The 15,114-nt window shown below is 38.2% G+C and overlaps 1 protein-coding gene across 1 annotated transcript in view; it reads left to right on the top strand.

Annotated features, from left to right (window-relative positions):
- The window catches only part of LOC126474926 (pyridoxal phosphate homeostasis protein), a 95,534-nt gene extending 91,012 nt beyond the window's left edge, over positions 1-4,522 (top strand). The window contains exon 6 of the mRNA XM_050102439.1: positions 3,769-4,522. Coding sequence (XP_049958396.1) covers positions 3,769-3,906 — 138 coding nt within the window. The 3' untranslated portion in view covers positions 3,907-4,522. The remainder of the gene's footprint in view (positions 1-3,768) is intronic.
- Positions 4,523-15,114: the final 10,592 nt, after the last annotated feature.

Genomic DNA, 15,114 nt, shown 5'->3' with positions numbered 1-15,114 from the left:
AGGGGAGAGAGTATTATGTACATGATCAAGTTGGGGTTGCCGTCATTAAAATAAAGGTGTTTCTTGTTGCGGTGTGATTTTTTTCACAAAGTTACAGTCACCAACTTTCTCCTCCAAATGTGAAAAAACGTTTTTGTCACCAGCTGTCATAGGGAGAAATGATTCTCATAATAAAATAAGAGAAAGCTGAGCTTGTAAAGAAAAATTTAAGTGTTCATTTTCCCACGTGCTGTTAGAGAGTAGAATGGTAGAGAAATAGCCTGAAGGTGGGTCAAAGAAGTATGATTTGCAGAGTAATCATGTAGGTATAGGTATAGACTAGAATGGAGACATGTTCAAAGAAATTATTGGTAGTAATGTGATGTTAGAGTACTGTATGTAAAGGGCTTGAGGAAACTCCTACATTTTATAAATGTCTCCATGAAAGTAGAGAAAAGACATCCTATTTGGGTAAAAGTGATAACAGGGTGTATACGACCCGGGAGATCCGGGAGAAACCTAGGAATTTTTTCATCCAGAAGAAAACCGGGAAAAACCCAGGAATTTTTTAGAATTCCGGGAACTTTTCCTTGTTTTAGTTACCAGTTAAATTTTTGTGATTTTGACTGGTAAGAACCAGTACTCTAACGAAGGATATTACTGTATCCCGCTTCTGCAGAATAATGGTGCAGCAAAAAAACATGAATGAGAGGAAGAAAAAAAAAATAAATAAATAAAACTTATGTCGAAAAGGAAATGCGCCATATACAACAACAAAACACAGTGCTCATACAAGTGTCTGCCAACCAAAGCGTGTCAAAGGCTTTAGGAAGAATATGCAGTGCTTCCTAACAACAAATTTCCTTCGATGAGCGTGACATAACAGCTGTTTACATTTGATTCATTTGAGCAGTTGCGGGCGGGCTCTTGCGCATTCGCAGTTGAGTCGCCTATGAGCAGTACTTCTCCCGCTTCTGGCTACAGATGTGTGGCTGGGCGCCACTATCTAAATTGCTCCAGTTCGGAAATATCGTAAATCCAGGGCTGATGCACAGAGCAGTCTAAGTTGTAATGGGGAGGTGGGTAGTCTCCACGTGACCTGTGTTTACGTTTAGTGATTTTGCTGTTTCCTCTTCGTTTATTGCTCTCACATCAAATGAAAACAAAATGGATTTCTGTGGCCAGGAGCTACCAAATGAATACGTTTGCATAATTACGGAAGGCTAAAATATGTTGTTAGTTTCAGGTTTTATTTCCAACTTTCTGACAGTCAAGCATTAATCACCTTGCAGAACAATGAAGTTATTATTGTCGGTTTGCTAAAGAGATTTGGCTTTTATTAATATTTTGCGCTGAGGCAGTCAATGTATTTGAAACGAAGTGTTTAATTTCAAACTCTTGGCTAGTTTCAGCTGTTCGCTGCATTTAAAGGTATGTTTTCCATCTTCTAGCTCATATGGCATTATGCCATAATAAAGAACCAAACATGAGATAATACAGTAATGGTACTCGAGAAAATTTACATCCGAATCTGAACATACGATTGTGCACTTTAAGCTGAATTATGTATTTAGTATAGTTCACGAAATTCGATGCTCCTGAAGTATTCTTTGATGTCTTGCTTCTTTTCTGACATAATGCAAGATCTTTTAATATTTTCCACGTACAAGCATGCGGGCTTCCTGCGCCATCGTAGCTGCACTGGCGCAGTGACGCCTGCTATCTGGCACACTCTGGCAACTGCTGAAACGAACCAGTTTCTAACAGGTCGCGGGAAAATATTGCAAATGGTGGTTTGAAAAGTGTTACTTTAAAAGTAAATTTCCTTTTACGCAAGATGAACTATGTGTGAGAATGTACGATGAATTTCTTAAATCACAGTGTTTGACTCTCACTTAAAAATCAACTCTTTGAGGACGACCATCTAGAAGAATTTAGAGCCCAGAAGATCAGATATTTACATAGTTATTAAAAATTTTACTGGCACATTTGTGTGATGTGTCTTAAAGTGTAACATGCGCAAAATGATACATTATATGTGGAAGCTTAGCTTCTCTTGCAGCTTATTAATCTTAGAGACCAATATTATTTGTGAAGGCTTTGTTTTTCTTCTAGCAAAACTATGTATGTTAATTTAAACCATTAACTTTTCTCTTTGTGTGTTCGCACTACTTAAGTGATCTTGCTATTGATTGACTACACTACGTGTCCCATGCTGTCATCAGCTGCCTAGATCACGAGACATGAGCTATGACTGGCTTACAAAAGTGCGTTGCACTCTAGATTTCATTGCTTCGGAAAGTAGCATGCGGTGTTTGGTGGAATTCGTATTTATACGTCTGTAAAACGAAGAAATGCAGCAGTGTACTTGTTGCTGCAAATCAAAGATCTTTCCAAAACGTATTCCCCCCTCCCTCCCCCTAGGTTTCATTTTCTAAAGTGCCGACAAATTCTACGTCTGTGTAGAAAACCATAAACATTCTAAGGAATGATAAGTTTTTACAGTGCCGAGGAAAAGTATACTGTCATTTAACACGGAAAAAGTGTATTTTCGTCCGGGAGAAAGTGTATTTTCAACCGGGAAACCTGGGGAATTTTTTTTCCTTGTCCACGTATACACCATGGATAATTTTTTGAGATTAGTCAAATATGAGAGTTCTAAATTAACGAAGTGCAAAAAATGCCAGACTTGCTATAGTGTAACGATACTGTAGCAAGTGAATTGCATTTCCACATGCTCTGTGACAATGAAAACAGACTTAAAATACATGTTACCTACACTGGCAAGCCATGGTTTCCTACTCTCTGCATGGTGAAGAAATGTTGATAGTCAATTAGATGAAGTGTTGCACGTACGAGTGCTCTGTATCAAAAGGTTCAAGCAAATAAAATTCACCGCCCCCCCCCCCCCCCCTCTCTCCTGCTTCCTGCAAAGAAAATGCTTTTTTATGATTGATAAGTAATCTCTGAATGACAAAACATACAGTGAAGCAGTGTGTAGAGATTAATAATGATAAACTTAAGCTTGTGTATACAATAAATATGAATTTTAAAAGAAAAAGCGTTTCTGTTGTATGGCTAGCTCCCTGCCACGGTGACTTGCATGCCATTGAATTGCTCCTGTACGTACATACACGAAAATAGCAAAAAAATGTGAAAAATTTAATCAAAGACTTAAGGAACATGCCCAAAGCTGCATAAATGAAATAACATGCAGTTGTTATGCTTTAGTGAAGCAGAAATTTAAAAAAGAGTACAATACAGCGAGTGAATTGAGGCAGTCCAATCAACACAGTATATTGCACTGATACTGTTGATAGTTCTATTTATTTTATAGAATTAAATTTGCAACACAGCTATTACTGTGGCCAGTGTCCAGTAAGGAACATAACTGGTAAGATATAAAAAAAATTTCTAGCAACTTTCAAGTATGCAGTTTGTGTGCTTACTTTTCTCAATTTTGTTAATATTTTGAAGTGGAGTGTACCTGTATTTCCCCTTCCTTAAGTGATCACAATATTTATGTCGACAAACACACTGACCATTGTTAAAGATTCATCGGATAATCTTTACCATGGAGTGCCCTCATTTCATTTGTACATTTTTCATATTTCAGAAGTGTTGCCATACAGCATTTTAATTAGCATTATGTACTGATGAACTTGCATTAACTTGATTTAATATTTTGATTGAACAAATACATTAAACTTTGTCCACATCGAACATGCTTTCAAAAATATTTATCAGTGAAGTCATCTTGATGTTTTTATATTTCTTTTTGATTTTCAGATCGAGCTTGGTAGCACAAATGTTAGAGTGGGGAGTTCTATATTTGGTGCAAGACAGAAGAAGGATAGTAATTCTGACAAGAAAGACTTGGAGCAAGACTTTGCTGAAATGACACTTAAAAAAGCAGGAGGGAATTAACAATATTTTAACTGCTTTGAACATTAATTCAACAATGTGATATTAAACAGCCAAATTTCCACTGTGAAGTGTTAATACTATGCGTTCTGAGTTTGCTGTCACTATATATATATATATATGTTTAGAAATCATTCTCTTCTATTCTATTGCTTGCACACCATAACTAAAGTGTCAAGTTTTTTTTCGGCACTGTATGGATACACATTTGTGGAATTGTGGCAATTTTTGTTGTTGTAAAAACTGTTACATTCCTGGCAAGTGCTAGGAATTTTGTGTTGATAGAAATTGTATATGCTTATCAGTTTTTTCATTGGGCTTTGCTGTTATCATTACTATGTCCATTTAGAGACATGTCATTCTTGAAGATTTGTTTGCTGTGTTGGTACTGTTGATATGTTTTTCCTGTCAGTTACCACTAGTGGTTAATACTTGGTGGCTTGAAAGTTCCTGTGAAATCTGTAATGGATATTGTATGGAAGTCCAGTATAACTATTACTCTGTAAATAATAGTATCTGTAATTGTTGAGCATGTACTTCCCAGTAGTGTGTGTTTTACTGTAACAATGTAACATATTGGTTTTCGTGACCTACATGGAATTAAATTGCCAAAAATTAATTTATTTCCTCCTTATTTATTTTTGATGAACCCATTTACATGAAAATAGATGTTTGATAAATGCTGAAACTGTTAAGCAGAACAGTTTTTGCTGTATTTCTTTTCAGGTTTTATATGTAGGTTTCTGTATAAATTGAAACACATTCATAGATTCCCCAAAAATTTTGTTTAGTGATTGTTAGATCCACCAGGAAGACAACTTTCTGAACAACTTGCTTAATGTTTCAAATGCAGCAAATGGAATACTTCTGGTGAGTGTTTGACATCCAAAAACTTACCAGACTGCATCTAATGCAGTAACATTACTGTAACAGTGTCTATAATATAAGGAGGTTGCAGAGGAAATGCGCAATAGTGAACAGAAGTGGGCCAGACAACCTAGCAGCCAGTAGATTCATTCTGCTGATTTCATCGGGGAGGTCAGTGGAACTTCTTTCGTTGTATGTTTGCTGATGTTATCTGTTTTTCATTATGGATTAGAGTAAGGAGGCTGACAGAAGTATTCAAATAACATATTACTTTACATTGCATAGCAAGAGAAACAATCAATTTTTGAAAACATACTGTAATTGGATAAATAAAAAATCTACTCGTAGTTGACAGCAGGAAAATACACACATAAATCTAATTAAATTTGCAAGCTTTTGGTGCTAGTGGGCCTTTCTTCTGGCAGAAGAGTTGAAGGGGAAGGAAGAGGGTTGAAGAAAAAAGGCTGGTCGTCTAGAAAATGCAGTGTGTTCAGAAAAAGTCACCCAGAATGCGGGGTCAGGGCAGACTCAACAGGTAGGATGAGAAGGAAAGATCGTTGGGATTCCACCAAATGAGATTTGAAAAACTGAGAGCTTAAAGGTGGAAGTTAGGGTAATAAGCAGGACGGGAATTACTGACAAAACAGCATAAGGGGGGAGGGGGTGAAATATAGACATGTAAGAAAATGAAAGCTGCAGAAAACAAGAAGGGAGTGAAGAAAGGAATAGTTGCTATGAAGAAATGCTGAGACCAAAGAAATTAACATAAATTAAGACCTGGCGGGTGGTGAGAACCGAGGACATGTTTTAATGCCAGTTCCCACCAACAGAGTACTAAGACAGTAGTGTCTGGGGAAGAATCGAGATGGCATGTGTGATGAAACAGGCATCAAGGTCATGACTTGTCATGTTGTAGAGCATGCTATGGAGCAGGATATTGTGTTTTGCCAGTATAATCTCTCTGTTTATGCCCATTCATCCTAACTGATAAATTAGTGGTGGTCATGCTGATGTAGAAGGCCGAACAGGGTTTATGCAACAGCTGGTATACAACGTGTAGTTTCTCGAGTGGCTTTCCCTTCGATAGTACATGTTTTCTCAGTTACAGGGCTGGTATAGACAATGGTAGGAGGGTCAGCTACACACTTCTGTTAGCTTTAAATCTGCTAACAAGGGAACCTCCCCATTGCACCCCCCTCAGATTTAGTTATAAATTGGCACAGTGGATAGGCCTTGAAAAACTGAACACAGATCAATCGAGAAAACAGGAAGAAGTTGTGTGGAACCATGAAAAAAATAAGCAAAATATACAAACTGAGTAGTCCGTGTGTAAGATATGTAACATCAAGGACAGTGTGAGCTCAGGAGCGCCGTGGTCCTGTGGTTAGCGTGAGCTGCTGTGGAATGAGAGGTCCCTGGTTCAAGTCTTCCCTCGAGTGAAAAGTTTACTTTTTTATTTTTGCAAAGTTATGATCTGTCCGTTCGTTCATTGACATCTCTGTTCACTGTAATAAGTTTAGTGTCTGTGTTTTGCGACCGAACCGCAAAACCGTGCGACTAGTAGACGAAAGGACGTGCCTCTCCAATGGGAACCGAAAAAATTTGATCGCAAGGTCATAGGTCAACTGGTTCCTCCACAGGAAAACACGTCTGATATATTCTATACGACACTAGTGACGGCATGTGCGTCACGTGACAGGAATATGTTGTCGACCCACCTAGCTCGTACACTTGGCGAATGGGTAAAAAGATTCTTCTACCTTGCCCGATTTAAGTTTTCTTGTGGATGTGATAATCACTCCCAAAAAAAGTGATGAAAACATAAGAGTTTGTCACATAAACTGCAACAAATGAATGTAACAGTTTCACAGTCGCACAGTTTTCCCTGTGCTCTGTCAAAACATGTTTTTAACGTTTTCAAATTTTTCTGTGTAGACCGTCAAAGCCTGCATACGTCCAAGCAAATCTGAACATGTCCTGGAATTTTGGAGAGCAAAGTTGATTGTGTGAGTGCCTGAACTTTGATAATTGTCTGAAAATAAAAAATTGAACTTTTCACTTGAGGGAAGACTTGAACGAAGGACCTCTCGTTCCGCAGCTGTTCACGCTAACCACGGCGCTCATGACCTCACACTAGCCTTGATGATGTTGCATATCTTGTGCATGGACAACTCAGTTTGTATATTTTACTTTTTTTTTTTTATATAGTTCCACACAACTTCTTCCTGTTTTCTCGATTGATCTGTGTTCAGTTTTTCAAGGCCTATCCACTGTGCCAACTTATAACTAAATCTGAGGGGGGTGCGATGGGGAGGTTCCCTTGTAAGAAACAGTAGATACATTCAACAGTCGCCATTCTTTCCATGTCTAACGTTCCTTCCCGTACAACCTTGGCATTCGAGGCGAACATATTGGCTCGGATGCAGATGCTTTACAGCAATACACCACCACTCTTACCTCAACCTTCAGTGGACGTAATTACCCCATAAGCTTAGTTAAAAAACAGATTTCCTGGACCGCCACATCAAATGCTGGTATTGCTGTACACTCCAAAAACAAAAACCAAAAAGGGTGTAGGAGTGCACCCCCTTGTCACTCAATATTATCTTGGTCTTGAACGTATTAATCAGCTACTGTGACAATGCTATGTCTTCCAAAAATCGTGCTTTGAGAGGAGGTCCATTCTCTCAGACATTTTGCCCGCCACATGTTGAACAAATTTTCTTCGCCATTCCAATCTCCACAATATCCTTATTAGACACTATTCTCTTTCTGCACCCATCTCCCTACCATATGGCACCTCCCCTTGTGACCACCCCAAATGTAAGACTTGACCTGTGCCTTGTAAGACTTGACCTGTGCCCTGTAACTGGCAAATAATATACTATCAAAGGTGGAGCCACCTGTGAAATGACACACCATATACCAGCTGTTATGTAAACACTGTTCAGCCTTTTACATCAGCATGACTACCACTAACGTATCATTTAGAGTGAATGGGCTTAGGTACAGAGTATAATGGCAACGCACAATACTGTTGTAGAGCATGCTCTGCAGCATGACAGTCATAATCTCAGTGCCTGTTTCACCACACATGCCATCTGGATTCTTCCCCCAGACACCTGTTTCTCAGAACTCTGCAGGTGGTAACTAATGCTACAAAATGTTCTTGGTTCTAATCACCCATAATTTGTTAATTTCCATGGTCTCAGCATTTTTTCACAGTAATTATTCCCTTCTCCACTCCCCCTAAGTTTTCTTTGTGTTTCATTTTCTGACATGTCTATTTTTCTCCAACCCCCTCCCACATCTGCCACATGCAATGCTCTTAGCTTTTCGCTCTTATTAACTCACGGACAATGCTTCAGCAGTAATTTCTGTCTTGCATATTACCGTATCTTCCACCTTCAAGCTCTCAGGTTTTCAAATTTAATGCAGTACAGTTCCCAACAATGTCTTTGCTTCTCACCCTGTCAGGTAAATTTCCCCTGGGGTGGGGTTCTGGGCAACTTCTCCAAACATTCCCAATTTCCTAAACCATCAGCCCTTTACTTTCACCCCTCTTTGCAGCCCCTCTTTGCAGCCCCTCTTTGCAGCCCCTCTTTGCAGCCCCTCTTTGCAGCCCCTCTTTGCAGCCCCTCTTTGCAGCCCCTCTTTGCAGCCCCTCTTTGCAGCCCCTCTTTGCAGCCCCTCTTTGCAGCCCCTCTTTGCAGCCCCTCTTTGCAGCCCCTCTTTGCAGCCCCTCTTTGCAGCCCCTCTTTGCAGCCCCTCTTTGCAGCCCCTCTTTGCAGCCCCTCTTTGCAGCCCCTCTTTGCAGCCCCTCTTTGCAGCCCCTCTTTGCAGCCCCTCTTTGCAGCCCCTCTTTGCAGCCCCTCTTTGCAGCCCCTCTTTGCAGCCCCTCTTTGCAGCCCCTCTTTGCAGCCCCTCTTTGCAACCCCTTCAACCCTTCTGCCAGGAGGAGCCACTGGATCTGAATGCTAGCAAATTCAAATACATTTATTTGTGTGTTCTCCTGCAACCACTTGCTGAGTAAAATTTTTATCCTTCCAGTTACTTGACAGTGTATGTATCATAAACAATGCAGTATATATTTAGTAGTGTTGAATTTGTAAACATAGAAATTTTACCATTGTTTCTTGAAAACTGTATAGAATTATCATAATTCATGTATTTATCACACAATTTATACTGTGTTTATCCTGTAGCCCGTCAGAGGGTGTAAGTTTTTGAATGTACCCAAGTAGATAGACATGATTGGATGTAAGCTTTATGCCCCAACCACACAGTCATTGTATTCATATTGTGCCTTGCAAACAGTTTTGGGGTACTATTAGGTTCCTTGGAGGAAACCATACATCGGTTGTGTGAATCAGAAAAAGTCTAGAATTTGCTAATCTGTATTTGGTGAAGCAATCAGAATTCCGATATCATCATCTCTGTTTGGACGAAAGTTAATTCTGCTTATACAAGGGCAATGGATATGTTACAAAGTGGAGGTTACCAAATACAGCATGGGAACCTAATAACATGATAACTGCAGAAAATGTTGAGGCAACAATGTGATGGTATCGTGTTATATAGTTCCATCGGGTGGTATTAAGATGGGATCTTGGACAAGTGTGCATACAAGAGGATTCTTGAAAACAATTTTAAAAAGAGTGCAGAGAGGTTGAGGTTAGGAAATGATTATTGCATCCAGGTGGAGAATGATCCAAAGCATACTGCTGATATTGTGAGGCTTCAAATTGTGTACAGCACTCCGCACACTTTGAAGACATCACCCCAGTCCCCACATTTAAATCCCATAGAGAACACCCATAATGGACTCTGAGATCATGTTAGCAAACATAACATCAGAAGTTAGGAACATCTGAAAGATATTCAGAGTGGAGAAATAAGTGCTGTGCAGTCACTAAAAACATGTGTGTCAGTGTCCAAAAGACTAACAGCAGTAATTCATAAAAAGGGATGGTAACTAAATACTAACTGTTCTTTGTTGGCATAGCTGGACACAAGACTGTTTATCATTAATTAACAAAGTTAACTTTTTGAGTAACAGATTCATGGTCAGTGAAGTTACATTCTTGATTAACGTTTGTTGGCCCAGATGTAAACAAACTTCTTTCATTCTTTCTGGTAATGGAAATCTGTTTCAGTTGCTTTTGCATAAATTTATATTGGAGGGGTGGGGGTCAAGAACATATTGATAGCCTAGTTCATGCTGATGGCAAAGCGGTCATTTCACACCTGAGTCTAACCACTCTGAAATAAGCCTCTCCCATATTGTCACATCACTAGAATATATCCTTTCTTCCAAATTCTGGATGATACTATTTAGTTTATAATGTTATGGCACTGTACTATTTTGCTGAGCTGCAAGATTTCCATAATCTTCTATTTGCTTCGTCTGAAAGCTGCTGCAGTGTTGGCTGCTTTTGCCAACTGTGGATAACCCAGTCACACAGTGATCAGAACTACATTTATCTAAGAGTTGGAAGTTGGAAGTTGTTGTTGTTACACAGGATCTTATTTTTCAGAACACTTTAGTTTTGTTTCTTGTGTCATACTGAAAACCTACTAGCTCACTCTCATTTAATTACCATAACATTTTTTATGATCTCAATAATTGTATTCTGCTCTTTAATAATGCGAATATAATATCATTCAAACTATTCCAGAACTGTATAATCCTTATTTTTTCCAAGAGAACTCTTAAATCTTAAAGTTCTTACCTATAAAGTAACTTTCAGAATTTATTCATGGAAAGTAATTTAGTTGCTCCAGTTTACCTTTAAAACTAATTCAGCTAACATTGGTGGCAAAGACATTATTTTTTGACAGTGCTGCCGATGGATTCTAAATTATTGTATGCTATCTGACACTCATCTTAGACGTAGGGCACCCACAACTGTTATCATCAACGTGATGAAATAGCATACAAGTAGAGTTACTGTGTAACCAAATAATTAAATTTTTTGCTATACATTTCAGGTATTGATACTCATTAGGAATTAATAGTTTTGGACAAACACATGTATAGAATTAATTAACATCAGCGTAATATGAAATTTGTGCAAATTATTATACACACAGTTCGTTTTGTGATCAATATATACATCCATCACCTTTATCAAACTGCCTTTTGAGGTATATCCAGTGTTGGACAAGTAGATGCTGCTGGCAGAAGTTACTTAAACACCTTCAATGTGTGTTAAATATTCCAGTTTCAATTTAGTTAATATTATGTTTTTCATATGTGACACACAACTGAAAATATCATTCAAGTATTGCATATCGATTTATCTTCTGATAGAAGTTTTAGACTGATTAAATGAAAAAAGCATGTGAAACAGTCTCTGTTTTACAGAATGATTTTTGACATTTCTGTAGTAGCTCATCTGAAGTTTTTCCACATATTAGTGCTGCCCTCCCTCCCTCCCTCCCTCCCTCCCCCTTGTCATCCTTGTCTTCTTCTTTGTCCTCCTCCTCCTCTTGTCATACTGATCTGGACATATCAAGAAATTTTATTTAGAGGTTTTGTATTGGTTACCACAAAGATGCCCTCTAACACACTCAGGGGCCGTTTTGATCCCTACTACACAGAAATGTTTCGAATTATTATTTCAAAATTGTATGCCTGTATTATGCTTTAATGCCTTTGTGCGATTTATATACCATTTAAGTTAAGGAATTGTGAATAAAATGTAACAGAACACAAATATCATTATTAAAAAATAAACAAATAGCACTGAAACCTGTAAAACCCAAAAAAGAGTAAGCAAGTCAGGGGGTTTACTTTGTTTTAAATGCATAGAAAAATTTAATTATTTATGTTTAAATCAGTATTAGCTAGTTCCTACTTGTACACAGTTGCACTCATTTTTCTCTGTGTACTTTTTGAAAGTGGTTTTCTTACAATTGGAGACTTTATAAGAACTTGAGATGCCCTATTTTGTCTTCATTTCCATTGTTTTCATAATTGTCTATGGTCCTACAGAGTGAGTGACTCTTCATATACTCTGTGCATAGTTCTCCTGCAAGTTGCCGAATAAAAATTATTCTTTTGATCTTCTTCCCTGTAACAGCTCTGATTACTACATATGTATTTATTCTAACCAGATCAAGAATATTGTATAAGGAGTGTACTGTCCATTTTCTTGAGGAGACCTTGTGGGGCGGCGGGTGGAAAATTAAAGAATTATTTCTATTATTTGTATTGCAGTTCTCAACACAGGCTCTCTAACTACAATATTGGCAACCAGAAAGTGATTAGCAAAAACGTGATGCCTGCAATTAGGGTTCACTGTGCCCACTCTGAAGGAGAATAAAAGTTCTTCATTATTGAAGTTTATTACGCTGAGGATTTAGAATGATGTCTGGGATTCATAGAAAATGTGGTTTACTATAACAATTTTTACTATATTCTGAAAACGATGAAGCGTAAAATTCCAGACAAATGATTACCCATATCAGCTATTGTACTATCAGAGCTGTTCAGTCTATTGCGCAGATCCTATTATCCCTAGATAACGAAACTGTTCAATAATTGTTATCAATGTAAATGTTCAAAGTGAATGCTAGCCAAAATTTGATGTTAATACTCATCAAATGCCATGCTAGTAAAGGTAGAAAGTCTGTCCTGCAATGACACATGAAAATACGACATACACAAACAGAATAAATTACTGAAGTTGTTCCGCTATTAACTCTTTACCCCAATGTGAACTCATTGTTAAGTGCATATTGAGTTACGAAATATGGCATCCAAGTCTGTTCCTGGCAACTGCACAAATGCGACGCGGCTTCCAACATGGAGTGTGCGCTGATACGAATCTAGAAGAGAACTGGGGGCTTACTCTAGCTCACACGCTCTTATTTATATAGCCGCGGTGCGGACTGCCGAAGGTGCAGCCGACAAAATTTACATTATTGACAAGCCACTGGGGCTAGCAGAAAACCACTACAAGTTACCAAATAATTATTAGCTTCATTCAGTGAAGCTATAGATTTAATTGTGCAATTGGCAACAGGTTAAGTATCTATAATAAAATTCTAATGTGGCTAGGTTAAATACTTTTGGTGAGAGAATTATTTTAGTTGTACTGCACGCAGTAGATGAGCTCTGAACTTGCCCTTTGGAGAGACGCTACAGCTGTAGTTTTATAGCTACCTTTTTGAAACTTCTTACATATTTGTTATTATAGCCTATCTCCATTCTACCTAAATCTAAACATCTTAGCTTTATGTAATCACTTACTTAATCTAGCTCGCTCCCATACTCTTAGGACACAAAAACAGAAAATCATGAATTTCGACCAAAATATTACTTTGTGAGGTCCAGCATGCTGTTTCCATTAAATTACAATGAAAAAGGAATCCGAATATAAGTTGTGAAGTATCTAGCTCCTTCCTGTTGTGCCGATGATTTTTATGTAAAACGTCCAAATTTCGAAAACTGTTTAAGTTACCAAACTGAAACTTAACACACAATTATTTTAGCTTCACTCCTGACATGCTATTAACTTTTCAGATTATTTACTTTACTTTTAAGGTATTGCGCAACATTCGTGACGTCATAGCTAGTTACAGCGGACTAGGCTGGCACACAATGGAAAGCATATAAATTTCATATGGCGTGAGTATGCTGCTTCCTTACAACCTTTACTAATTACTGTCTTGCTAGTCTGTCTAAAATGTCAACCCCATACTTTGTCTTGTTGTAATAAATTAGTTCAGGAGCTTTTTCTCATCTGTATTTATAGTAACCCTTGGATGAAGGGCACTCATCACCAGCACATTTTTACTCTTTTTCCTTGATAGACCATCAAGGAAATATCATCAGGATTGAAAATTTTTGTCTAATACAGATGGGCCTTCAGTGATCTCAGAGCATGATATTTTTCTTGCTGTACTTTCTGTTCCTACAATGAAGATTGAGTTTTCCTTTAGTTTCTTGGGAATATGTGGGGGTGGGGGGTATGGAGCAATTATCTGTAGTAATGTTTGTGCCTTTGGTTAGAAATGGTACCATAAGACTCATCATGGCATAATCTGAAAATCTTTCATTTGTATCATGCAATATCTTTACCAAGATAAGGGAAACCATTGAGAATATATTTGCTATCAACGTCTGCAACTGGCCAGTACATTTGTCCACCATTGTCAGTCTTTTAAGTCATGAAATGTGTGAATGGACACCTAGTTTTATTGGGGAGGAGTTGCTCATCTATAGTTACAAGAGGTCTGAGTGTGTAGCAAATGCAGTTTTCTATGCATTTCTTCCAAACAGCAGAAATCAATGCAAATTCATCAGTCTGTAAACATATAGAGCATGTAGACCTCTTGGCGAACCTCAAGAATCTCAGAATTTTACAGTGCCTACTTCTAATCGTGGTTTCCAAACAAAATGGTAAGGGACCCAGGAGTGTGACCACAAGATGTGGAGGTCTCTACTTCTGTAACCATCCACACTGTCCACGGCTCGTGGTCTAGTAGCTACCGTTGCTGCCTCTGGGTCGTGGGGTCTCGGGTTAGATTCCTGACCAGGTTGGGGATTTTACTGCCTGGAGACTGGATGTTTGTGTTATCATCATAATCATCATCACCTCGTCATCATTCATGACAATGGCTAGATTGGACTGTGTAAAAATTGGGACTTTGTACGGGTGCTGATGACCGCTCAGTTGAGTGCCTTACAAACCAGACATCATCAACCGTCCACACCACAAGGGTAATTAACTGCAATAAAATGCTTCTATTTCTTCTGTGGTGTTTCACCAGCTGTCATTTCCTAGCAGTATGTGAGCCTCTGTTGTAGTACATTTCAAAATTTGTTTGATTATCTAGTGGTCTATGAACAATTGCCAAGCATTTGATACTCCATTCATACAATAGTACAAACAAAAGTTAATTATTGCATTATACGTAAAATAGATGAATTTTGAGAGTGCATGAAGAAAACATAAGGCATACCAGCAAAGTATTATCTTAAAGTGGTCAATATGACCACTTTGGGCATTAAAGGTGAATTCTGCAAGAAATTATCAGTTGCGCAAAATGCGCTATTTTTCAGTGTATTGAAAGTACATTCTAAATTGTGAAACTCATAAAAGAAAATGTCGCCCCAATCATTCTGTGATACATAGCTACCACTTAAAAACACAAAAGGGTTATTTTGACCCCTCTGGGTGTTCTAGTGTTAAGTAGCCAGTTGTTTTCCCTGCATAATTCATCTGCTTTTTCAGTAACCAGTTTTAAATCATACGTCAGGCTCCTAAGCTACATCGAATACCAACATATGCTTCTTTGTTGGGGGGGAAAAAAGATACAGTTTGATAGGACATT

Source organism: Schistocerca serialis, chromosome 4 (genome assembly GCF_023864345.2).
Source record: "Schistocerca serialis cubense isolate TAMUIC-IGC-003099 chromosome 4, iqSchSeri2.2, whole genome shotgun sequence".
NCBI classification, from domain to species: Eukaryota; Metazoa; Arthropoda; class Insecta; order Orthoptera; family Acrididae; genus Schistocerca; species Schistocerca serialis.
This window is presented reverse-complemented; position numbering and strand designations above follow the sequence as displayed.